Raw genomic sequence first — 25990 nt, 5'->3', positions numbered from 1 at the left:
ACGTCTGTGCTTAGGGAGCACTGTAATTATAGCCTCTCTCATGGTCTCATGGATGGTGGCAGTGTTCCTACCTCTGTGGCCTCCTCCCACATGGACAACAATATTGGGGCCAATACTTCGCTTAGCTCTTTGTACAATTCGATTCCCAGACCGTCTGAGCCAGGCGCTTTTCCGTTGGCCAATGATTTAATTGCTTCCTTAATTTCCTCAATCGTAATGGGTTGATCTAACTGTAGTTTATTCTCATCACCCAATTTTGGAAGCGTTATGCTGTCTAAGTAAAGTTGAGTATCCCTGTTTTTTTTTAAGTCATGATTAGCGTAGAGCTCTTTATAGAAGAGGGCAAATTCCCCATTGATGTTTTCCTCATTTGTCTATACTATGCCGTCGCTCCCTATTATGCTGGAGATCAGGGTGCGGCCCCTGTCAACTTTCAACAGGTTAGCCAGTGTGCGCCCTCGCCTTGTTACCTTCGCCATATCGGCGTGCTCTGACCGGAGTGGCCATGTACATCAACTCCCTATTTGCTAGTTTATTAAATTCTTGTAGGTTTTTATTAATTTCTGCCAGGGCATTATCCTCATGTGAGGATGTGTATTGTTGCTCTAGGTCCCCCAGTAGTTTCTCAACCACCTCCAGCTCTTTCCTGACCGCTTTCAATAGCCCCGTAGACTTGGAGATCAGGATACCCCTCACCCACACTTTGAATGTTTCCCATAGCACCGAGGGGCTATCCACCGAACCCTTATTGGTCTCAAAAAAGAGTTCAACTTCGGCCTATAGTTCCCCCACCACCCCAGGGTCCTTAAAAATGTCGGAAGGCATTCTCCATCTCCTGACCGGAGGTTTAAGACTTTCCAATGTCATGTCTAACTCTATGGGAGAGGGTGCAGGGAAATATTTCACTTCCATTAATTTGGTGTACTAGGGACGCTGACACAAGCCAATAGTCAATGCGGGACTCAGTGTCATGTACCGAGGAGTAAAAGGAGTACTGTCGTTTTAAGGGATGGAGTGTTCTCCAGGCATCTACCAGCTTTAGCTGTAAATTGATTTGATGCAGCGTGTTGGCTGCTTTCGAGGGATTCCTATGTGCTGAGGTAGAACGATCCAGTACTGTATCTAAAATAGTGTTAAAATCTCCTCCCCACACTATTTGCTCGCCCCCACAGGCGCCAATCTCATGTAGTACATTTATGTAGAATTCAGGGTCATCTATGTTTGGACCATATGTATTAATGAAAATCATTGCTTCCCCCTTGATGGTGCCCCAAAGTAAAACATAGCGACCCATTGGGTCTATTTTGCTCCTCTCGAACTGGAACCCGACGGATGGATGTATCAGGGTTAGTACCCCTCTTGCCTGTGAGGAGTATTCCGTACAATACCTGTGAGACCCCCACCCTCTCAAGAACTAAGCATTGACATTTTGAAGCGCATGAGTTTCCTGTAACATGACAATGTGGGGTTGGTGCCGAGTAATATAGGCTCCCACTTTCCTCAATTTGTTACGGTTGTTCAGACCCTGGACATTCCAAGTAAACAGTTTCAATCGGAGCCCTCGGGTTACCCTAACAGAGTTAGCCATATCTGTGTTTCCAGTTTATATATTTGGCCTTTCTGTTGTTAAGGAGATTTCCATGCATTGCAATGTCACCACATTTTTTAACTTGTGAGACTCATTCCCCAACTTTTCCCCCATTGCCCACTTCCCGTACAGTCATATGATACTTTAAACCCCCACCCTCATCATCAATCCCAACATGACAATGCTGCCCCGCAATAAACAATCCCTTAAACATGTGGAACTTTCCTGAGGGTCACTAATAGCAGCCATTTGGCGCGCTTTAGGCTGAGGCTCACAGCCCAGATAAAACAACATTTTAGTTCAGTTCGTCACCTTTACATGTCTTCCAATGTCAATAATTTCTCACCATATGTTAGGCGATCCTAGCCTGGTCCAGTCTTACTGCTCACCTCTTGGTTATGTATTCGCGTTTTGGTTTGCCACTCGATCTCCGGTGGGTATTGGTATGGAAGACTCAACATATGACATGGCGTCTGTGGGATTTTCAAAGAAATGAGCACGTCCCCCATGCTGTATCCTCATTTTTGCCGAAAAGATGAGGGCATAAGGTACATTTCGCAGTCGTAGCTGTTTTTTCACTCCTTCATATGATCTTCTTTGCATTTGCACGTTGGTCGAGAAATCTGGATATATGTGAATGGTGTTTTCTTCATGGCGTAGGGTACCTTTTCCTCTCGACAGTCGGAGTATAGTGTCCCTGTCTCGGTAGTTTAGGAGGCGCGCAATTATGGTTCGAGGGGGGGCCCCTGGCTTCGGGAGCGGTGCTAGGGTACGATGGGCCCTTTCAATCAGGAAGTGATTCGAGAAGGAGTCAGCGCCTAGGATGTCTTTCAGTAAGGCCTCAACTTGCCTCTCCATGGGGCCTTTTCCGAATTTTTCCGATACTCCAACAATCCGAATGTTGTTCCTCTGGGATCTCGATTCGAGGTCCTCGCACTTGGTTTGAGTCTTGTGTAGTTCTGTTTGTAGGTGGGCTATATCTCGACTGTGTTTTTGTATCGTGTCCTCGTTCACACTTATCCTGCTTTCAGTTTCCGTAATACGTGTGCTCTCCTTTTCCACACAAGCTTTTAGGGATCCTATCGTCGCCACGATATCGTCTAGTTTAACATTCACTGCCATGAAACCATTCTGCACCAGCGTTGCCAGGCGGTCTATCGGGTCGTTTTCCTGCCCATCGGATGTAGATGGTTCCCCCCCAATCGCCCCTTGTGGCTGCGAACTGGTGAAGGTATCCATCGGGCCGATCTTTTTCCCTCCTGTCCCCTTTCTCTCGTTGCGGCCCATAAATTGCGATTGTCCGTTGGGAGTGGATAGTGTTCTCCCAAGAGTTGTCACCCAATGTACCTCCGTGCAGTTCAAGATGTGGAGGAAATGTTATTTATATTCCTGTCCTTAATACCAGATAGGTCGCTTGTATGAAGGGATGAATCCAGAAGGTCCGCAGGTCGCCACTCCGGATTGTATTCAATGGGGGGGTGTTCAATGGGGCCTCAACGGGGTGCCGAGCAGTGCACCCGGAGCAGTGAGGGCGGTTTGCAATGTTTTTCCGCTGTGCCTGTACGTGGAGGCGGCCCAGCGGGTAAATGGTTGATCCCCCAGCTGCGTGGGGTTGCTGCTGGCTGCACAGGCCAGGCGCTGCGGGGCACGATGTCAGGCCTTCCACCCGCCACGGCTGCGTATTGTAATGGCCCGCCTGACGGGCATCGGTAATAGGGCCTCCGTCCCTGCCCAGTCCCACTTACTTGGCGTGTGCGTGTGTGGGGGGGCACCTCCAGGTGAGGCCCGTTCTCCCAGGCGGCCGCGGGTAGCACCGCGTGCAGCTGCGGCCGCGTCGCCAGCAGCCGCGGGCCGAGGCCGTGCCGCTCAATGCGTTCTGTGCATCTTGTCTGGTTGGGAGCAGTCCGCATCCACCGGGCCGCCCCCGTTCCTCCTTCATGTCGCCCGCCCCGGGCGGGCAGAGTGATCGCCGGAGTCCCCGCGTTCGTGTCACCACTCCGCTTCCCCCGTATCGTAGGATGGTGCTGGCCGCACGGCGCCCCTCCCCCACCGCGGCCCGCAGTCTAGGTGTTCGCGGAGCCTCCAGACGGCCACTCGGGTCTCTCTCCCCCGCCGGGACCGCCAGCTGCAATATCTCGGCAGCGCGATCGCCGTTTTCCACCGCTCTTCACCAGGATGTGCCTTGCGTTTCTCGTCCCCGAATGCCTGCTTTTTTAAGGGTTTAGGACGAAGCTGAGAGGATTTATTTTAAAGTAGGATTCTGCCTGAGCCGGAGCTCTCGCACTAAGCGGCCATGTTTGATGTGCGCAACAGCGCCCCCCCCCCCTCCTTCGCATTTTCAATCTTTTATCAACGAAGAAGAAACGTCCGGTAAGTTCCTTACTTTTCAGAGCACCCCGGCTGGGAGATACCTTTCAGGGTTCTTCCCGGGCCGGGAGGAGCGTCGACCGCTCTATCACCACGGCTTGCCCCGAGGTTCCCTCGGGGCCTAATAATTGTACCAGAGTTTTCTCCGAAGGTCTCCGTAAGGGGCCTGTGGATACCGGAGTACGGGTAACCCCCTGTGGGGGTTGCTTGTAGACCCAGTTCTACTGAGTCGTGGGGTACCGGAGCTCGCTCTGAAGCCTCTTTATCAGCTTCCCTCAAAAGTACCGGGGTACGCCTGAGGCCTTGGTTGGGCTTGGCGTTACCGAACGGATGTTCGAGGCCCGCGCTAGTAAGGCTGTTACCGGACCTGGGTCCGAGGTCCCTTGCACAGAGACTAAAGAAACCAGCACTTCTGAGAGGCCCGTCAAGGCCTTATCGGTGAAAGTTGTTTCTCACCGTTCCCGCTCTTGTGGCGATGACAGAACTGTTGAGGGGGCAAGGAGTGAGAGTTCCTCCTTTACCGGCAGTGCCGAGGTCCTTCCTCTGAAGGCTAGTTTGGCTATTGGTATGTCGCAGAAACATTCCAGGCCTCATAGTACCGGCTCAGCTGAGGTTCCTTATGTAAAGGCTAAAATTAAGACCCCTGATCCATCGACGGTGACCCCTGCCTCACTTCCTCACGTGCCGCAGTTCCCCTCAGATGATGGCAAAATGGCGGCCGTTCCCGCCATGACCACGGCGCATCCGTTTCACCCGGTTTACGACTGGAACGCCAGGATGCCCCTTCCGCACAATGTCTCGTTGCCTGTGTGTTAGGCACCCTTGATATTTGTGGATACATCGGTGGGATGGGCCTGTGTGGCAACCCTCCCCTTTGCGTCCCTGGAATTATCCTCCTCATGAGGCCTCCTCCGGTAGCTCCAAAACCGTCTCCGGAGGATGCCTTTTTCGCCAAATTTCAGACGCTCATGCGTACCGACCCCATGAGAGAGAATTTCAAGGGTCTTTTTAGGGAGATATGCCCGCCTGTGCCTCCGGCTCCACCCGCTCATCCGGTGGCTCTGCCGCCCTTGCCTGCGGTGCCTCCCCCGACCCTTCTGCCCTTGCCTACATTGTCCCGTGTGGAGAAGGCAGTGCCTGACACGGTTCAGCAGGATCCTGACCTGTCAGATGATGCGCATGGCGATCAGGACAGCGAAGACCAGCCCCGCTCTATTAGAGCTTTTCATGACTGGGTACTGGGCATGATGTGCCTATTGGATGTTCTGGTGCCCGAGGCACCCTCTCCGCAGGAGGGTCTGCTTTCGGGGGGGCGTTCACCCTGTCTCCTTTGGAGCGTGCCAGCCTTTTCTTGCAGAAGGACGTTTTGGCCGAAGTCCGTAGGGTCTGGGAAAAGCCACACTCTGGACTGTTTGTCAATAAGAAAATTGACGTGCGATACAGGCTTCGGAAGTGGTGGCCCTATCGTCTTGTCCACCCCCCGCCCCCCTCCTCCACATTGGTAGCTGCGGCCACTTTGCAGTCCAGGCCTGCAGCATCCTCTTCTACAACGGCTACTCAGGTCCTGGGGAAGGAGGACAAGCTCGACTCCCTTGGGAGGAAGATTTTCGCTACTCGGACTTGCAGCTCCGGCAGGCTAATGCGGAACTGGTGTTAGTGGGGGCGAATATGAAGATGTGGAAAGGTCTGTCGGAGTTCGAGGAGTTCATTCCAGTTGAGAAGCTGGAAGACTTTAAGGCAGGATTGTCCGATGCTAGGGTCTTGGCCCAGGATCTGTTTGAGGCCGAGGCTCATCACGTCGACACGTCGGCTCGGGGCTTTATGCTTGGAGTTAACACCTCTCGACAGGCGTGGTTGCATGCCACCAAGTTCTCAAAGGAGTGCAGGACAAGATGTTGGACCTGCCGTTTGACGGTAAGGAGCTTTTCCATTCCACAACGGATGTGGAGCTCACCAAAACGAAGGACAGCACCCAGACAGCTAAGTACTTGCCTGTCCAGGTTAAACCTCCTTTTAGAACCCAGAGACAGTTGTCGCAAAGCCGGCCTTCCTCTGGTTTTAGGGGGTTTCTAGACCGGAAATCCCGCAGAGTGGATACTCCTTCGGGTAATAACCGCCAGAGGCAGCAACGGACTCTGTTTTTCTCCCGCTCCTCCTCCTCAGGTTCAGGTGGTAACACCACTGAAAAGCCTGCCAAGTGAGGGTTCTCTGCGCTCGCACGAGACCCCGGTGGGAGGACGCATTGCGTCTCATTAGAAGGGGTGGCAGACCATCACCGAGGACAGGTGGGTCTCGTCGGTCGCTCGGGCGGGCTTCCGCTTACCCATGGCCCCTACCCCAACCTTCAACCCACCTTTCCAGTAGTTGGGATCGCCCTCCTAAAAGCCGAGGTGCTCCTTGTAGAGCGAGGGGAGGGCTTCTACTCCCGGCTGTTTACGGCGCCCAAACCCAACCAGGCTGGCCTGCGCATCATCCTAGACCTTTCCCAGTTCAATCTTTTCCTACTCCAAGAGAAATTCAAGATGATCACGCCCGGCCAGATACGGTCTTCCGTGCAGATGGGCGATTGGCTCAGCGTGGTGGACCTTCAGAATGCGTACATGCATATTCTGATTTGGAATCCACACAGGAGATACCTCCGCTTCTCTATGGGAGAGGAGCACTTCCAGTTTCGGGTGCTTCCTTTTGGCCTCAGCTCGGCGCTACGTGTCTTCACGAAGATGATGTTGGTGATCGCGGCCTATCTTCGCCTGCAGGGTATCCATGTGTATCCGTATTTGGACGACTGGCTTTTACGCAGCCCTTGCCCGTTGAAAGCCGCCTGCAATCTTCAATCTCTCCTCCAGCTCCTGTTCCACCTTGGGCTGTCAGTGAACTGGCGGAAATCTTCCATGACTGTCTCTCAGGACTTGATTTTCCTGGGTTTTCGCTGGAACACGATCGACTGCAGAGTGTACCGGACCGGGGACAGAATGGCGGATCTGTTGGCCACGTGTCAGATGTTTGCGCAGTCGGAGAGCATGTCGGCCTGGTGGTTCCAGAGGCTGCTGGGCCTCATGGCCTCGTGTGTTTTGGTACTTCCTCTTGCTCGTCTCAAGATGAGGCGGACTAGGATGTCTCTTCGGAGTTATTGGCTTCAGGCTGTGGATCCAGACTCCAAGTTGATAACGATTCCGGCTTCCATGAGAGCGGACCTAGACTGGTGGTAGTCTCTCAGCAACCTGTCGGTGGTGTCGGGTTTTCAGGACCCGCCCCGACGGTAACAGTCAAGACAGACTCCTCCCTTCTGGGGTGGGGTGCGACATTGGATCTTTTTCAGGTCTCGGATCTTTGGTCGCCTCAGTACAAGCTCCTCCACATAAATCATCTGGAGCTTCTGGCGATCTTTCTAGCTCTCAAGGTGTTCAGACCGATCATTGCCAACGAGGTGGTCCATATTCGCACGGACAATGTGGCGTCGATGTATTACACCAACAAGCAAGGATGCACCAAGTCTCCCCCTCTCGTGGACCTATACATCCAGATTTGGGAATAGGCGGTTCGTCATGGTGTCTGGCTACTGTCAGTACACATCCCCGGCCAACTGAATGTCATGGCAGATGCCCTCAGTCGGCGGACGATGGTCAGCTACGAGTGGGAGCTGAAGGCGGAGGTGTTCTATTGGATTTTCCTGCGCTGGGGCACTCCGGAAGTGGACCTCTTCGCTACGACGGCAAACAAGAAGCTTCCTCTGTATGCCTCCAGAAATGGACTGGGAGCCTCCTCTCTGGGGGATGCTCTTGAGATTCCATGGCACAACATGAGGGCTTATGCCTTCCCAACTCTGCCTCCAGTTCATGGGACGATTTGCAAATTGAATAACTCGGTGAACTTGTCTCTTCTACTCATAGCCCTGGGGTGGCCGGCCAGGTTTTGGTTCTCAGAACTTCAACACCTGTCGGTGTATCCGCCGATCAGGTTACCGGTAACCCCCGATCTTCTTCACCAAGGGGAACAACAACTGTGGCACCCCTCCCCACAATCACTCCGCTTGGCGGCATGGTGCCTGAGTTCAGGTCTCTAGAACATCTTAGCCTGTCTACGGATAACATGCGCATTATTCAGGCAGCCAGAAAACCCTCAACTAGGTCCCAGTACAGAAGCAAATGGCTCACCTTCTGTCATTGGTGTTTAAACAAGCATCTGGACCCAAGGGGGGGCTACAATTGACACAGTACTGTCCTTTGTATCCCACTTAGCAGAGTCGGGTGGTCACGTTCTGTCATGTAGAACTTATCTTTCGACGGTTTCCGCCTACTTATCTAACTAGTATATCCCTCCTTGTTATAGGAGTTTATGGACATTCATGAAACTGTAACATACCCCGCCCTGAAGAAGGATTGTTTAATCCGAAACGCGTCGGCGCACATGAGTGACAGGAGTGTGTTTATAAAACTCTGAGCGGAAAGAATTGTACGGCTCAGAAGGACAATCAAACCAATGTTACTCAGCAATATATGAATTCCTTGTATAATTGAAGATGTGACAATGTATATAATTTTCTGAATATACCTCTGTACCTGTGGGGCCGGTTTTTCAACCCCATCTACTGCTAATATTTCTATATGCTATACGTTTTTGTTGTTGACAATATTTTCCCACACTATTAGAAAATAGTGTGTTGTTAATTTAAATGGTTCTTAGTGAAACCGATATAAACAATACTTCTGTTTAAATTCTGTCTCGTCTCAGTGTTGTGGTGGCTTGCTGGAGACGAGCTAATAGACAGAGATTCAAAACATCTTGATTAATGAATATATGATGTACTGAGTAAATGCTGATTGCATCGTAAGAATACTTAAATTTCTGACTCTCGTGACCCAAAACCTCTCCGATAGGGAGTGGGATGAGACTCACGAGACTCTAAAAAAAAAATTGGGGACTGTGTCCCATTAAGAGTGCAGCATAGGGCTACCAGCTGGCAAAGGCTGGTGTGTGTCTAGTGTTTCCTGACGGCGTTGTGCCATAAACATTTAGAACCAATGGCGACGGTAGTCCTTAAGAACCTGTCATGGAAGGTATCCTTTTTGTTTGCCATCACTACAGCAAGGCGCGTGAGTGAGCTCCAGGCTTTGTCGGTGGAGCATCCCTTCTTGGTTTTTCACAAGGATAAGGTGGTCCTAGGGACAGATCCTGCTTTCCTGCGAAGGTGGTCTCTGATTGCCATTTGAACCAGTCGATCTCCCTGCCAGTCTTTTTTCCGAACCCCACTTCAGAGGCGGAAAGGGTTCTTCATTGCCTGGATGTTAAAAGGGCTCTTAAGTTCTATCGGGACAGAACATCCGAATTTAGGAGCTCTTCTCAACTGTTTGTGACCTTTGGTAATCCACAAGGTAAGCAGGCCTATAAGGCGACTATCTCCAGATGGATCGCTGCCTCCATTACAGAGTCTTACACCGTCCAAGGGCTGAAGCCTCCTAAAGGTATTCATGCCCACCTGGTGCGGGGCAAGGCAGCTCCAGTTGCCTTTCAAAAATATGTACCCTGGGAAACTATCGCAAAGGTGGCTTCTTGGGCCTCCCCATCGTCTTTTTGTAAGCATTATTGTCTAGACCTGAGCTCAAGATACGATGCTCCGTTTGGTCAGGCTGTGCTGAAGAACCTGTTTCAGTAAGGTTTTTTTTTTTCCATCCACCCATAGTTACTGTAAGGAGTGCTTGGGAAGCTCCCATAAGTATGGAGGAAAGGGGACGGGACGTAGGAGTATAACCAGGTTACTCACTGTAGTGACCACCTTACTCCTAGTCCATAGTCCCCTTTCCTCCATACGCCCGCCGTCCCCTCTAATAAGGTTCCTCTGTTATTGCTAAAAGGTATTTGGCGATAGAAAAGGACTGATGGGCAATGCGCGGGGCGGAGCCGAGATGGGCGGTGTTAGGGAGAATTCTCATTCTATGGCTAATTTCCCTCACCTAGTGAGTCCCCAAGCAGCTTTGCTGGACTTCTGGAGTTTATTTTCTTCACTTGGTAAGAGTGTGCCTCTTTTTCCCACTCTTACCTGTGTTTTGTTATGTGCATTTCTACTTGTTGTATGATCTTGGACTCTGGAGCACACCACTCCAGCTTGTTGTGTTACACAGCACCTTCAGTGCAGTAACACAGGGCTGTCTCTAAGACTTCCCAGAGGCTCCTTTTTCTGGGGCTGACTACTGTCCCCCCAAAGCAGGTAACGTTGCCATTAACTTTACATAGTCACTTTTAACTAAAGACCCAGCACAACCCATCTTACATGGAGTACTGGAAAGGGTTAAATCATACCCCTTGTTGTCTGTGCCTCTCTGAGCTTTGTTTTGCTCTTTTAACATTTAGACTTGGCTGGTGGCAGTGGTATCTACCCTAACTCTTCTACCGCGATTATACTATATAAACGTGGTATTGTTTTGGGCTATTATATTAGCCACGAACATAAACCTGCTGGACCAAATACTCTTTCTTTTGGCTCTGGTCGAGTTTATTCGCCGTTTCTTTGTTCACCGTCTTTTGGCGGGCTTCTGCCAAGAAGCCCTCATCTGGGCGCCTGGGTGTCTAGGTGGGCTGAATGTGAGGGAGGGGTGCAGTCACCCCCTGCACAGGGTATCCTAGGAAACCCAAGTCACACTTTGCCATGATTGGCTGAGGTGGTTGTCCGGGCTGGACAACCCCGCTGCTGCGTGATTGACAGCCAGGCTGTGTGAATGGGGGATTTTCGCATAAAAGGCAGGACACTTGGGCTGGAAGTCAGAGTCGCCACAGGAACTAAAAGGAACCAAAGAGAAGCAGAGAAGAAGGCTGCTGCAACTACCCTGTCCCGGTGAAGCCCTGCTGCAGTCCTGAGCTATCTACCCTTCGACGATCAGAGAAGATCCAGTCCGGAGTCTTCTTCCCTTGAGCCTGGTGGGGTCAACCAGCTCATCTTCCACAGCCAGAGGATCCTCTTCGTGGTCAAAATCGCTGCACACTGTTGTAGTGGTCCGGATAGCTATCTGAAGAGCCTCTCCTGTTTTAAAGGAGCACACCTTTTATTCGCCGTCGCTGCTGCTGGCCTCATCCCTGAGTAGTGCAGACCCCTCCAGACGTCGTCCTTCTCGTCTCCACGACCGAAGCTCCAGGAACTGTGGGTCTGCAGGAAACTACCAGGAACAACTGCCGTGACACCAGCTTCTCCTTTAAATAAGGTACTGTGTTCTGCTTCGAGGAACTAGGGTGAATCCCTTTTCTCCTCATCCAATGCTTGCCCTTGTCTTCCTTCCCTCTTATAACTTTTGCTTCCTCTGTTGACAATATCCAAGTACTCCTGGCAACGTTGAATCTTGAACTGTCTGACTGTGTGATCCTCGACAACAGGAACCCTGGCTCCGGCCTATTGACGTGTTTGTATTTCTGTCAGCGAGTGTTCTGATTCTGTCTGCCTTGACAAAAGTATTGCCTATGGTTTTTGCCCCCAACTCTCTCTGGTTAACCCAGGTGCTAAGTTTGATTTGCCCCGGTAACATTTCTTGACACGGATACGCGTTTCTTTAATACGACCAAACTGTCAAAAAGTGATCGCATATGTGTTCCCGGTAAAGTCTTAGGTTTCACAACACCGGTCCGCCAAAACATAAGGTACTTACCTTGAGTTATTCTGTGCCAAGAGGATTGGTTGGTTGTAGGGTATTTTACTTGTGGTTTTGAATTTATAGAAGTGTTGTGTTTTACAGGTGGTTTTAAAAAATGAATGTACTTATATTTTTTTACCTGAAACCTTCAGTCAGTGTTTGCTTCAGTCACAGTAATTGTGGTCCATTTGTGTAATCTCAGCTACTGCTCAAATACTCTTGAGATAAGCCTTGCTGCTCTGCTACTGCTACCACTTTAACATAGTAGTACAACAGGCTTGTACCAAAGGGGAACTTGTATTACCACTTGTAGTCTTAATTGTGTGTAGTGGTCCCTAAGGGCACTGCACAGGATTCTGCCTAACAGGCGGGGTTACGGCCGTGTGCCGGGCCTGGCGTAGAAAGAGAGGAAGGACTAAAAATGTGAACATTTTTTGGATGCTTTTACAAAGCGCTCCGGTCCCGTCCCACAGGACGGAGGGATGTCCCATAAGTATGGAGGAAAGGGGACTATGGACTAGGTGTAAGGTGGTCACTACGGTGAGTAACATGGTTATTTCGAAGATCGAAAGGGGACGTCGACATGGGCGTGACTGTAACACTATCCCTAACGTGACGTGTATTGTACTCAAAATCACTTGCAATTTGAGGTCCATCGGATTGTTTTTTTCCACCAACCTAGTTGGTCGCTTATGCAGAGCTCGTAAACGTTTTAAATTGGTAAGTTAATTTCCACAATCTACGGTCGTCTAGTCACTTCGACAACCTTCGACTGCTTTATGGGTTTCCTGCCGCTGCCGATATCTACAACTGCTCGGTGGCTGTGCAACTGCTCGACGACTGTCAACCGTGTGGCTTGGCCCTCCAGCCAGACCCTTACAGTAGGGAGAGTGGGGCCCTCAGTTTTATTCCTCTTTGAGAATGTATTTCTTTTTCCCCTCTCTTTCTCTTCTTGATCTGGCTGCCGCTAACATCTGCTATGAATAGGACTCCTTTTAAATTCTGCCCATCATGTAATGGCAAATTTCCTTGGAAAGTCACCCATCGCTGATGCAATCCGTGTCTTCCTCGTAACCACGAAGTGACCTGGCGCTCATGCAAGGCCTCTAAGCTCTTTCGACCGAAGACTTTGAAAGACAGGCTGACTAAATGGTGGGTGGCCTACACTATGAAGGCCGGAAACCTTTTTTCCCCATTGGCACTGTCACTTCCGACAATGAGGAATCTGATGGCAGCCATGGCTCCGAATTGGAAGCAGTCGACCTCCCAGCGGAGCCTGCATGCTCCCAGATGCCTGTCCCCCGACAGACAGGCCACTGGCACAGTAATGGGGATATTACCACCCGGCGACAAGGGCACCCACACACCACTTGTACACAAGCACACAACCCCGGAATGTGCGCTCCCACAAAAAAAATCGCCTGTCGTCGACCTGCCATCCAAGGGCGCACAAGCGCCGAAGGACCCGGTGGAGTCAACGGCATGACTGCGCCTTCAGACGCGTCAAAACCGTTTATACAGCCGCTGAAGCTTCTCGAAAGTCTTTTGGAAATCATTTTGGCGGCCAAGGAGTAAAAGGGTGCACCCCCTCTCATTGAGAGAAGCCCCTCAGCCTCTCTTTAAGGCCTTATTAGGAAAATCTCCCTCTTCTGGGGAGCCCTTTGTCATGACCCCTACCAGGACACAAACATGTAGTTTAGGCAGAGTATGGGCGCAAATGGTTGCTGGCTGGTGCAAGTGGCAGTCTGTTTGTTTATATGGGCACTTGCCACCTCCAAAATGCCCCTCACCCCAGCAGGATGCCACTTGGGAACCAATATGGCCCCCGGCAGTCCTTGCCCAATGAATCCTTGGTAGTCTAGTGGTTATGGGTGCAACCCGGGGCTTTATAAGCCCCTCCATGGGCCACTCCTAGCGCTTAGCGTCCTCTCTGGTTGCAGAACACCAGCAGCGTAACGCTTACTGCTGTTGGAGGACTCCACTTGCTACACGGCTTTCTTTGCAGCACTTTGCTTGCCTGATCAGATTCCAAAAGCCACGCCGTTGCTAGAATACTCACCGTGGGAGTCCTGCGTTTCACAGAATGGCTCATTACTTCGCTGCCGTTTGAAACGCTCCAACTAGCCAAGCCATTTCTTTACTCCAATCTATACAGAAACGACTGGCCCCTTATTTGCTGTCCCCGTCCCTCACACAGGCAGATAAACCGTGGGTTGAAAAAATATTTCACCCATCACCCTCTGACCCATCTACATCAGTGGTCATGCCACACCAGACTCGGAAGAGGGCGGGGGTACCTCTGTCCTCAGCAGAATCCCCTCTGGACAAAGATTACAGGAAACATTACGCCCTGGGTAACCGGGTCACTGCCTCTGCGGCCTACTCCACAAAAGATCGGCAATAACGCCACGCTCCTGGAAAGTTAACTTGATGTCCAGTGGGGCCTAGTGCAGGAGGGTCTTCAGGACGTTCCAGAACCCACCCGATCACGCCTGCTGGCAGTGTGGCTGAAGGCAGACAAGTAACCCAAAACATACTGAAGAACACATTGGACTCGGCTGAAACTGCTGGACGCACCCTCGCACAGGGTACCCTGCTTAAAAGACATGCCTGGTTAAAAAAGGTTCAAAACCCGAAACTCGGGCCTCTCTAACAAGCCTGTGGAGGATTCCAACCATTTTGGCAAAGCATTTGACGACGCCCTGGAGACTGCAAAGAAGGAACATGAGAATCTAAAGTCACTTAGCCAGATCACGGCGAAACCCTTTCACCAGTGTGGAGGCTCTAACACACACCGGTCCTTTCGTGGCCAATCCTTTTCCCGCCTGCCCCAGTGGCAATATGGCTCAGGAAATAACTGCTGGTCCTCTGTTAATTTAAAATACCAGCAAAGAGGCTCTCGTAGGGGCAATGGTAGAGGCAGAAACTGTACTCCCAGAGGTGTCTCCACCTCCAAGTGACTCGCTGGTTCAGGTCCCCTCCCACGCTTCCCCGGTCAGGGGTTGCCTGTCTTCATTCATCCACAGCTGGGAGGGGATCACTTCAGATCAGTGGGTACTAAAGACCGTTGTCCATGGGTATTGTATCGAGTATCGCCAACCTCCTTCCTACCACCCACCGAGAAGTAGACGCCTGTCGCCAGAACACCTGCGCATCATACTGGAAGAAGTTCAGGTCCTGCTGGAAAAGGGTGCCATCGAAGTTGTCCCCCCTTTTCCAGGTAAGCAATGTTATTTATTAATTGTACTTCCTTTTACAAAAAAGAATCTCAACGTGCGCCCTGTTTTTGACCTGCACCCTGCAAATAAGTATGTCAAACCTCAAAAGTTCAGGATGACAAAACTTCAGGAGGTAATCCAACTGCTGCAGCAGGGGGATTACGTGGCCACATTGCCAGCGCACAGGAAGTACCTCAGGTTCATGATAGGACACCCACTATCCGTTCAAGGTTCTCCCCTTCCGCATTGCCTCAGCCCCAATGGTATTCACAAAGGCGCTTGCGGTATTAGCGGCTCACCTGCGCAGTCAGTCCATCCCAGGCTATACTTGCCTCGACGACTGGCTCATAACAGGGGATTTATACGGAACACGCCAGACAAATACCTAGAAGACAGTAGACCACCTCTTCAACCTAGGATTCTCGATCAACAAGAAAAAATCCAGTCTAACCCCAAGCAAATTCATACAGTTTCTGGGAGCCATAATTCAGACAAAACACGGGGCTCATCTTTCCCATCAGCGAGAGGGTTCAAAACCTGCTGTTCCAGATCCCTCACTATGTAGCCAGTCACCAAGTGACAGTACGCAAAGCCATGCGACTGATGGGGGTGATGGCTTCTTGCGTCTACGTAGTTCCTCACAGTCGTCTGTGCATGCGCCCCATGCAAGAGTGTCTCTCGAGCCAATGGTGTCAGGCCAATGGGATGATCTAGTGGTCGTCTCGGCTGCCCTTGTTCAGTCTTTGCCGTGGTTGTCAAGGGAAAACCATCTGCAGGGGAAAACCTTCACAGTAGAAGCCACTCACCACAGACGCGTCTCTGATGGGGTGAGGGGTTCACCTCCTTCAACAGACTGCGCATGACGTGTGGTCTCCAGCAGTAGCATCCAATCACTTCAACTTGTTGGAACTGCTAGCGGTGTTCAAGGCCCTGAAGGCCTTCCAAACACACCTTCAGGATAAAACAGTTCTAGTCCTCATGGACAGTACTACGGCCCAAACTGCCCCAAAACATTTGGAAGTGGGCACTCAAACACAACATGGTCCTCCTTTCACAACATGTTCCAGGGGAACTCAATCTTCTGACAGACAAACTCAGCAGAGACTTCCCCCTACCCATAGAGGACAAGTGGCTGTTATGGTAGGGCATTTTACTCAGCATCTTTGCAGAATGGAATTTCCCACAGATCGACTTATTCGCCATTCTGGAGAACGCCCAGTGCCCAGATTACGTCTCCCGGTACCCACAGAACCGCTCCAACTGGAATGGAATTTGGATAACATGGTATGGTAGATTTGCCTACGCTGCTCAACATAATAGTGCACAAAATGCGCCAAGAACCAGTCACGATAATCCTGCCCTATGTGGGCCCGCCAACCTTGGTTCTCCATCTGATGGCAATGTCAGTCTCCCCTCCCAGGAAGCTGCTGTGCCTGTACAACAAGCGGTCTCAAGATCAGGGAGAGACACTACGCCCATGCTCTCAATTTAGCAGCCTGGCTCCTGAGGTCATAGTGTTTGGGCACCATCCGCTCCATCAGAGATGCATGGACATACTCGGAAAGACACGTAAACCTACCACCAGACATTGCTACTCTAGCAAATGGAAGCGCTTTGTTATCTGCTGTAATGTCAAGGGCATCAATCCTATTGATTGCTCACCTAAAGATATTGTCCTTTACCTAGCTTGCCTGTTGGATTCAGGACTGGTTTTCAATTCTCTTACAGTCCACTTAGCCACGCTTTCGGCTACACCACGTCCCAGAGCAAGGTTTCATGGTGGAAAATTCCTGTAATTAAAGCCTTTATGGAAGGGGTAAAGAGACTTCATCCCCCTATCTCCAACCCAGCTCCCGGGTAGGACCTGCATGTTGCTCTTACTTAATGGCCTCCATTTAAACCAATGTACAAGGCTAGCCTTAAAGCACTCGCCTACAAGACTGCCTTCCTGGTGGCGATCGCTTCTATAAGGAGAGTTAGTGAACTGCAGGCACTTTCATTTCAGGGCCCATTTGTCACGATTCAAAAAGATAAGATGGTTTTGCGCACACACCCTCGCTTTGCGGCCAACTCTATTTCAAAGTTCCATGTAAACCAGTCCATAGAACTACCCACCTTTTTCCAGAACCCCACTAACATTGCGGAAAGAAGCCTCCACACAATAGATGTAAGGAGAGCAGTTATCTACTATCTGAAAAAGACAAAGCCACTAAGGAAAACAAACCAGCTCTTCATTTCATTGGCAGCTGGTGAAGAAGGGGGTCTATGTCTCTAAATCAGCTATTTCCAAGTGGATCGTAAACTACATCACACTGTGTTTTTCTTGCCAAGAGCGATCTACACTTCACGCCTAGAGCGCACTCGACTCTGGGCACAGGAGCTACCATTGCATTCATTGCAAATGGTCCTCTAGATTCCATTTGCAAAGTAGCAACCTGGAGTTATGTACACACCTTTACACAACACTACGCCTGGATGCGATCTAGGTCTGATTCTCAGGTGGGACGAGCAGTGCTAAGGCATCTCTTTGCTACTGTTCCTTCACACATCTCACCACCATCTCTGGATACTGCTCGCTAGTCTATGCACAGGATGCGATTCTAAGCAGATCCACAAGCATCAGAAGACAAGAATTACTCACCGTAATAGCATTTCTGATGATTCTAATCTGCTTAGATTCACATGCGCCCACTAATCCTCCCCTCGTGGAGGAGGAGGAACATGGACTTCTTACACCTTCTCTCTTCTGTAATCCCTCACGCTGCCTGAGGCTCCCTCATGGCAGAAAAAATACAAGAGGTACCTCGATGCGCAAGGGAGTTTGGGTACTCTACACGTCGCGTTAGGGATAGTGTTGGTCACGCCCATGTCGACGTCCCCTTTCGATCTTCGAAAGAAAGATGCAATACTCAGCGATTTCCACTAGATGATCGACTATATGCACAGCATTTGAATCTAAGCAGATACAATCATCAGAAAGGCTATTACGGTGAGTAATGCATGTCATATCCCTTTATATGTAAGGTAAAAAGGGGTGTAATTACAGGGGGACTTCAGGAAAAGTCCCCCTGGCTACCAAAAAGCGATCAAGGAACCAAAAAAGATAGGGGGGAGCAAAATGTTGAGGACCCCCAAAAAGTGGCCATAGAAAATAGAAGTTGTAGCTTAACAATCACGCTGCAGGACAATGACACCCAGACAGGCAGAACGTTGCCCTAGCACCCTGTGCAGTTTTTGTAAGAAAGATGGCCTTTAACGTGCACAAAGATGAACCAACTTCACTTATTTCCTTACTTGTAGCATACTCGTGGCAGGATACCATTGTTCAAATATCAAGAACAAGGGTGTGCCCTACAGATTGATTTGGATGGTAAGGACAGTGACCTGGCAACTTTGTCAACAATTGCGTCTCCTAGGTGGCTGCATGGTCAGAAGTTACTTGGTGATGATAAAACGTGAAACCATTGACTTGAGAATGGGAGGATTCGCTGTTGGGGCAGAGGGACAAGGTTTTTTCAAGGACGCAAACCACTGAACAGGTGTGCTTCCTTGGTATAGCTTCAGATCTATAAGCATCTTAGCAGCTTTGATCAAATGCTTACCAAACATACACTCAGAAATACTAAAGACACCACTGTGAAGCTTCATGGTCATTCCACGCAAATTCAGTGGGTTGCTTATTTTGTTGAAACTGCAAAACATTATACCGGTTTAAGTACAAGTAAAAATCCTTGCATGTTCTTGCTCAAGAATTTAAGAAAACTTTGGTCCCCGTTAAAAGTGTGCCGGTCCAGTAAAAAGGCTGGTATTTCCGGCTCTGGCATTTTTACCGTACCGCCACACTTCAAGTTTGACGGTGAGATCCACCTGCCAGAAGTTCAGGCCCCTACCGGCAAACAAATGCCTGAATCACTAACAGTGCTGATGATTCAGTAAATCCAATCCCATGGACATTTTTCCCGAGAACCGGCCAGAATAACAGCACCATCCAAAGACTATTCAGACCTTCCTTGGGTACATCTGCCTTTATAGAATGGCTTTATCTCAGAGATAATACTGATGGCTGCAGTTGCACCTACTTTCTCCAGCATGGGGTCTGGCATGGATTCACATGCTCATGAATATTCCCCGTCGTCAGGCTGGGAATCCTCGGTAAAGAAAAAATCAGTATCAGTTTTGTTTCTGATCTGTCTTTCGTAGTAGTAACCAATCACTGATCTCTGCGTCATACTGACCACAGCCAATGTCTGCCCTCTACCTAAGCCCCGCCACTGGCAGCCATCTTCAGATTTTTACCGCACGTTCAAGTGTTGGGAGTCCTCGTGCTTAGCTCTCGAGCTTTTACTGCGTGTTTCGCGTTTTTTCAGGTGAATTTTCACATTTTTTCGGTTAATCGAGCCTCAAGCTCCACCGTTTCTACTCCCGTTAACGGCTACCTGTTACGGGATTTTCCTACGCCCCTCAAGGGTGAAGATTTCATCGAATCAACTTCTTGGAGGATTCCAGAAGATTTGCGGCCTACTTCGAGATGGCCCAGGACGCGAGTTCGTCACCCGGACCCAAGCTGTTTCGCAGCTGCCCTGGTTGCGGGCTGCAGAATGTGTTTTAAGGAAGACGAACATTCGCGATGCCTCTACTGTCTTCATGGGGACAAGACTCATGTAGAGAAGGACTGCCAGTTCTGCAAGAACTTGTCGGAGCGGACCATGAGGGACCGTCGATCCCGTCTCGCCAGCTGGTTGGAGAAGGGCTCAACAGTTGAGAAGAAGAAGAAAGGGTCCGAGCGGGCTTCTAAGTCCTGTGCGGGCGCCCCGGCGACGGAGGCCCAACACCAGGCCAAGCGGCGCGAGTCCGCTGGCTTTGGGAGCGCCGAAAGGTCGGGCTCTTCGGTCGCCAGGCAGGGCGCGCCTTCCCCGGCACCGTCAACCACGAGCCAGCGCTCCGGTTCGGGGAAGAGGAAGTCCGAGACCCCGGGTAAGCTTCGGGGGAAGCCCCGTCCGATCTCGGAAGAGGGGGAGTGAGGCGTCGCCCCTCCCCCTAAGGAGAAGGCCCGGGACGCACCTAAGATGGTGAAGGCCCCTACCCAGCAGGCAAAGGCCTCTATCGAGGCGATCGCGGCGACTCTGGCCAAGCCGGCAGAGACCCCGCCAGCGGAGACTGCCTCCGGGACTAGAGATTCCCTGCTGCCAAGGAGGGGATCCTCTTTTCAGCCCATCGTCATGGCCACCGTAATGGAAGAAGCGAGGGGGGGCACGGTAGCCTCCTCGAGCTTGGAGTCAGCCTCGGAGGAGGAACTGACAGAGGCCGTGGGGAACCTCGAAGTCCAATTCGAGAAGTTCGATCCCGTAAGGAAGATCCTCGGGAGATAACCGAGGAAGACGACGATGGCGAGGAAGAGCAGCCTTCCCTTCCGGCACAGCCGTAACCTAGGCCTCAGGATAGCTCGGCGGCCATTTTGTCTGCGATCCAGTCCTTATGCTCTGAGATAAGGACCAGATTCCCACGGCCCAGGCCGGAGGACCCGCAACCTGGCCCGTCGGGAAGTCATCAGAACAAACGACGGAGGACCCAACCCTCTCCTCCACTCGTCCCCGTAAGGCCTACAGTTCTCTCCTCATCCTCCCACGAGTCGGGAGATGACGGTGCGATGGGCTCGACGACGGGCTCTGAGGGCGACGACGACGACGACGGAACGGGTCTCCCGTCTCCCGTCGCACGGGCCTCGCCGCCCGACGAGATTGGCTCATTCCACGCCATGATCGCCAGGGCGTCCGAATTGTTCCTGCTCTGCCTGGAGGAGCAGAAAAAGGAAGGTTTCCTCTATCAGCACCGGGAGGCCAAGAGGAAGACTGTCATCGCGGTGCCTCTAATCGATGACATCTGGGAGGAGGGCCTGTCGGTTCTCAAGAACCCCTCCACGGCACCAGCCAAACGGGACCGGTACGAGAAGAAGTACCGGGTCCCCGAAACCGCTCCCCTGTGCCTCAGGGCCCAGCCAACAGCAGACTCGGTCGTCTCGGCGGCGGCGAAGAAGAAAGCAGCGGGGTCAGGAGCCTCGACGTCGAATTCCCCGCCGGACGGCAGGGAAAGAAGTTGGACACCATGGGGCGGCGGGTCATTTCGTCGGCGGCGACGACGATCAAAGCGGCCAACGCCCTGGCGATCGTGTCCCGCTACGACAGGGAGCTCTGGTTTAAGCTGGGCCCCATATTGGACTTCCTACTGGACGACAAGAGGTCTGAGGCCCTGGAAATACTTCAAGAAGGCCAACTTGTTCGGGAAGGCGGTGGACGAATCCCTCCAAGCCATAAAGACGGACACAGAGACGGCCCGCGCCCTAGGAGCCCTTCAGCAACGACGGCCCTTTCGGAGCTCCGGAGGCAGACAGGGTGCCTCCAAGGGATCCAGCGGTGGCTCGTCGTCCTACCGCCAGGCGGCACGCTCGTCGTCTCAGGAGGCCTACAGGGGTCGCGGCAAGCAGGGAGCACCTCGCCGCCGTCGGCAAGGTGGCCAGGGCGGCAAGGCCACCACCTCCAAGCAGGACTGAACCGGCCGAGGTCTCGGGCCCCCACCGAAGCAACCCGGTGGAAGGTCGGCTGACAAAGTTCGTCGGCGTGTGGAAGTCCATCTCCACCGACCGTTGGGTGCTGGATACCCTGGCAAGAGGACACTCTATCGAATTCCTGAAGAAGTGCCCTCACGTTCCACCTGTGGCCAGGAAGGAAAATCACGTCCCGCAACTGCTGTTGGAAGTACGGGCGATGCTCAGGAAAGGCGCCATCGAGCGTGTCCCGAAGAGGCTCCGGGGCTCTGGGGTGTACTCAAGGTACTTCCTCGTCAGGAAGAAGACGGGCAGCTGGCGCCCCATCCTGGACCTTCGTCGTTTGAACAAATACATCATGTCACAAAAGTTCAGGATGGTCACCTCCAGCACGTACTGGGACAGCTGGAGGAAGGCGGCTTTCTATCGTCGTTGGACCTGGAGGATGCTTACTTCCACGTTCCCATCCTCAAAAGTCACCGAAAGTTCCTCAGGTTCGTCGTCCAGGGACGCCACTACCAGTTCAGAGCACTGCCGTTCGGATTGAAGTCGGCCCCCAGGGTCTTCACCAAGTGCCTAGCACCTGTGGCGGCGCGGCTGCGCCTGCAGGGGATTCACGTCTACCCCTACCTGGACGACTGGCTCATCCGCTCAAGGACGAGGCAACTCGCCGTCGAACACACTGCGAGGACCGTCCAGCTACTCACAGACCTGGGATTCGCCATAAACTACCCAAAGTCCCACCTGGTGCTGTCGCAGGTGGCCCTATTTCTGGGAGCGAAGCTCGATACAGTGAGGCGCCTGGCGGCACCGTCGGAAGAACGGACGAAGACCATTCTAGGCAAAGTGCAGCGCCTGCTAGCCACGGACGTAGCCAGGGTGAGGTCCATCAAGTCCCTCCTGGGGATGATGTCCTCTTGCATCTACCTGGTGCGCCCCTCCGCAGACTACGGATGCGCCCTCTTCAAGAATTTCTCGACGCCCATTGGATGCAGGCGACGGGCACCTTCGAAGACAGGGTCCCCCTCAACGAGGTGTTCCGGCGGGCGATTCAGTGGTGGGGCGTTCGAGCGCACCTCACGGCGGGCAAGGACTTTCAGACGCCGGCGTACCAGGAGACGGTGACGACGGACGCCTCCCTGGAAGGTTGGGGCGCCCACACCGGAGATCTCCACGCAAGAGGCCTCTGGCTCCCGGAGGAGAGGCTCCTGCACATCAACGTCCTGGAACTCCGAGCCGTGTTCTGGGCTCTCAAATCGTTCCTCCCGTCGCTCAAGGGCAAGGTGGTGCGGATCTTCACGGACAACACCACGACAATGTTTTACATACGGAAGCAGGGAGGCACCAGATCCCCAGCCCTATCCAAGGAGGCACAGGATCTGTGGCACTGGGCGGTCGCCTAGAAAGAAACCCCAAATCGACCTGTTCGCAACAGCGACAAACTCGAAGTGCAAGAGGTTCGCCAGCAGGTTTCCCCAGCCGAGAAGCATGGGCGATGCGTTCTCGTTCCCCTGGGACGGCCTATACCTGTATGCGTTACCTCCGTTGCCGTTGCTGCTTCGACTCATCAACCAGCTCAAGAGGTGCCGAGGCAGATCTGGTTCCCGGACCTTCTGGACTTGTCAACGTCCCCTCCCATCAAGCTGTCGGCGGACGCGGACCTTCTCTCCAGAGAAGGAGGCGCCATCTTCCACCACGACCCGGCAGCGCTGAACCTGCAGGCTTGGCTCCTGCAGCGCTAGAGTTTGGAGGCTACGATATACCGGCCGATTGCAGAGAGGTTCTTGCAAAGGCCAGGGCGTCCGACTCTCAAATGCTACGGTCATAAGTGGAAGAGGTTCTCTATCTGGTGCCGAGCACAGAAGATCAACCCCCTACGGATTACGGCCCCTCAAGTGCTGCCGTACCTGCTATCGCTGGCAAAGGCTGGGCTGGCCCACGCCTCCATTAAGATTCATCTGGCGGCGATCTCCAGATATACCAGAACCACAGGACGGACGTCCCTGTGGTCCCATCGACTGGTAAAAGAGTTTATGAAAGGACTGTTCCGGTCGTTCCCGCCGGTGAAGGCCCCGGCCCCGGCGTGGGAACTTAACGTGGTGCTGACCAGGCTCATGGGGCCCCATTCGAGCCGATGCACTCCGCACCGATGAATTTTGTGTCGTGGAAGACTGCATTCCTGGTGGCCATTACCTCCGTACGACGAGTGGGAGAGATCCAGGCCCTATCCTGCAAAGCACCGTACTTGACTTTCCATGCCTCGAGGGTGGTGCTTAGGACGCACCCCTCCTTTATGCCCAAGGTGCCGTCGGACTTCCATCTTAACAAGCCCCTGGTGTTACCTGTTTTCTTCCCGTCTCCTTCGTCGCCGGCCGAGAGGACTTTGCACTCGCTGGATGTGGCTAGAGCGCTGAGGTTCTACGTGGACCGCACGAAGAGTTTTCGGAGGACATCACAGCTGTTCGTGAACTTTGGACCTGTGAATCAAGGGAAGGCTCTCTCGAAGTCTTCTTTTTCCAGATGGCTCTTCGGCTGCAGCATGCACTGCCACCGGTTGGCTAACCGACCGCTGCCAGGCCGTCCGAGAGCCCATTCGACCAGAGCGATCGCTGCTACTACGGCGTTCTTATCTGGTGTGCCCCTGCTGGACATCTGCAGGGCTGCTACGTGGAGGTCGACGCACACCTTCACGAGATTCTACTGCGTCGATCGGGATTCCAGGGAGGAGTCCAGGGTCGGCCAAGCAGTGCTGCGCAACCTGTTCGCTTAAGGTGAGCCTGGTGAGGAGGTAAGAGATGCTTAATGTTGAGTTTTTTGTATTGCTTAATGTTGAGCCTTTTGCCACCCCCTGTGGTTGTGCATGTGTGTACTGCTTATATTCATGAGCATGTGAATCCATGCCAGACCCCGTGCTGGAGAAGGAACAAATTCCTTACCTGTAACTGTTGTTCTCCAGCATGGGTCTGGCATGGATTCACATGCGAACCCTCCCGCCTACCCCTCTGCGGCTCTTCACTTGGTCATACTGCCACTTCACGTGCTACCAAATCTGAAGATGGCTGCCAGAGGCGGGGCTTAGGTAGAGGGCAGTCATTGGCTGTGGTCAGTATGACGCAGAGATCAGTGATTGGTTACTACTACGAAAGACAGATCAGAAACGAAACTGGTACTGATTTTTTCTTTACCGAGGATTCCCAGCCTGACGACGGGGAATATTCATGAGCATGTGAATCCATGCCAGACCCATGCTGGAGAACAACAGTTACAGGTAAGTAACTGTTTCCTTATCACCTTTGACCACCATTATTGTCATCTTACTCGAGCCACACATCATTTGCAGGATAAGCATGCAGAAAATAATAGTAAATGCGACCACTGCCAGTTTTGTAAGAAATCAAAATATTATGCTGGAATTGAAATGAAAAGCTCTATGCTTAAAAGAAGTAATCTTTTAAGAGTAGATTTGGATCCATTTGGTGCCCAAATTTACAATCTTTATTTCACTTTGCAGAGCTTAGTTGCAATGCTCTTAACCTAAATATTTTCGGAGCACTTTACACTCATAATTTAATACACAATCCACCGTTGGCCCAGTGCATAGGTAAAATGTATACCTGCAGTTTTATGTGATGTAGATGCATACAAGTTAAAACCTTTCTTATGGTAATGGTTGCCACCATAAATGCAATTAAGTCGGGGAACTTTACATGTTTCCACTAAATTAATATTATTATTAAATATTAAAACAGACTAGTTGATCAATGTGTTCCATTTTCACTATGCACTATCGGGCATAGCAATTCATTTTTACGAGGAGTAATTTGATCACCAATGTACCTTTTGCATTATGATCCTTTTTTATCATCCGTTCCTCTTACTTCACAGCCACACAGAGGAAAGAACCTCATGGATCTTGTTGCACCGGGCTCCAGGCTTGAGCTTCAGTATTCAGATGATGGTCTAGGTGCCTGGTTGGTCACCGTAGTGGACAACATTGGTGGAAGACTGAAACTGCACTACGAGGGACTGTCGAATCTTCAGCAAATTGATCTGTGGCTGCATTACTTGGATCCATTTCTTCATGAAGTTGGTTGGGCAATTCAGCAGGGATATGAACTGCAGCCTCCTTTAGGTACTGGTTGAGTGAGCCTTATTTTTTATCACAGAGGACATTCATCTTTTACACACAGGGAACTTATTGTAATTTATTGTATGTGTGCCTGTCATTGAGCAGTGGCTTATGATTTTTTTGTATTCCTCAGCGATGCGGCATATAAAGAGTGCTACGGAGTGGCAGAAACTGGTGGTCAAATTGAAAGAGGATGAAGAAGCATTGTCTGTGCCCACCTATCTATTTAAGGTAAACATTTCTTAAGAACTTTAACTTGTGGTGACTATAGGTATGTTTGCAACAGGTATAAATTTACTTTGCCATCTGTTAGAAATCTTGCACAGTTCCATTTAGTGCTGCATTACACAAACATTTGGACTCAAAACAATGTTCACAATGAAATCCAGAGTCTCCCCCATAAGATTGGAGATGCAAAGGCCTACAACTATGTCTGGCTTGTTGTCTGATTCACGCCTTGCAATATGTCTGTCTCGCTGCCTACTGTGCTACCTGTTAGACAAAGTTTGTATGCAGCACCCCTTGGGACCA

General features: G+C 51.5%; 1 protein-coding gene across 3 annotated transcripts in view; it reads left to right on the top strand.

The window, feature by feature from the left end:
• SFMBT1 (Scm like with four mbt domains 1) overlaps positions 1-25990 on the top strand; it is a 1637826-nt gene that overhangs the window by 472392 nt on the left and 1139444 nt on the right. For all 3 annotated transcript variants that reach the window (XM_069643544.1, XM_069643545.1, XM_069643546.1), the window contains exons 6-7: positions 25216-25462; positions 25593-25690. In XM_069643544.1, the coding sequence (XP_069499645.1) occupies positions 25216-25462; positions 25593-25690 (345 nt within the window). The remainder of the gene's footprint in view (positions 1-25215; positions 25463-25592; positions 25691-25990) is intronic.

Source organism: Ambystoma mexicanum, chromosome 2p (assembly GCF_040938575.1).
Source record: "Ambystoma mexicanum isolate Mex_15411 chromosome 2p, UKY_AmexF1_1, whole genome shotgun sequence".
In the NCBI taxonomy this organism is placed as follows: domain Eukaryota; kingdom Metazoa; phylum Chordata; class Amphibia; order Caudata; family Ambystomatidae; genus Ambystoma; species Ambystoma mexicanum.
Note: the sequence above shows the minus strand (reverse complement) of the source record. Positions and strands in the feature narration are given on the sequence as shown.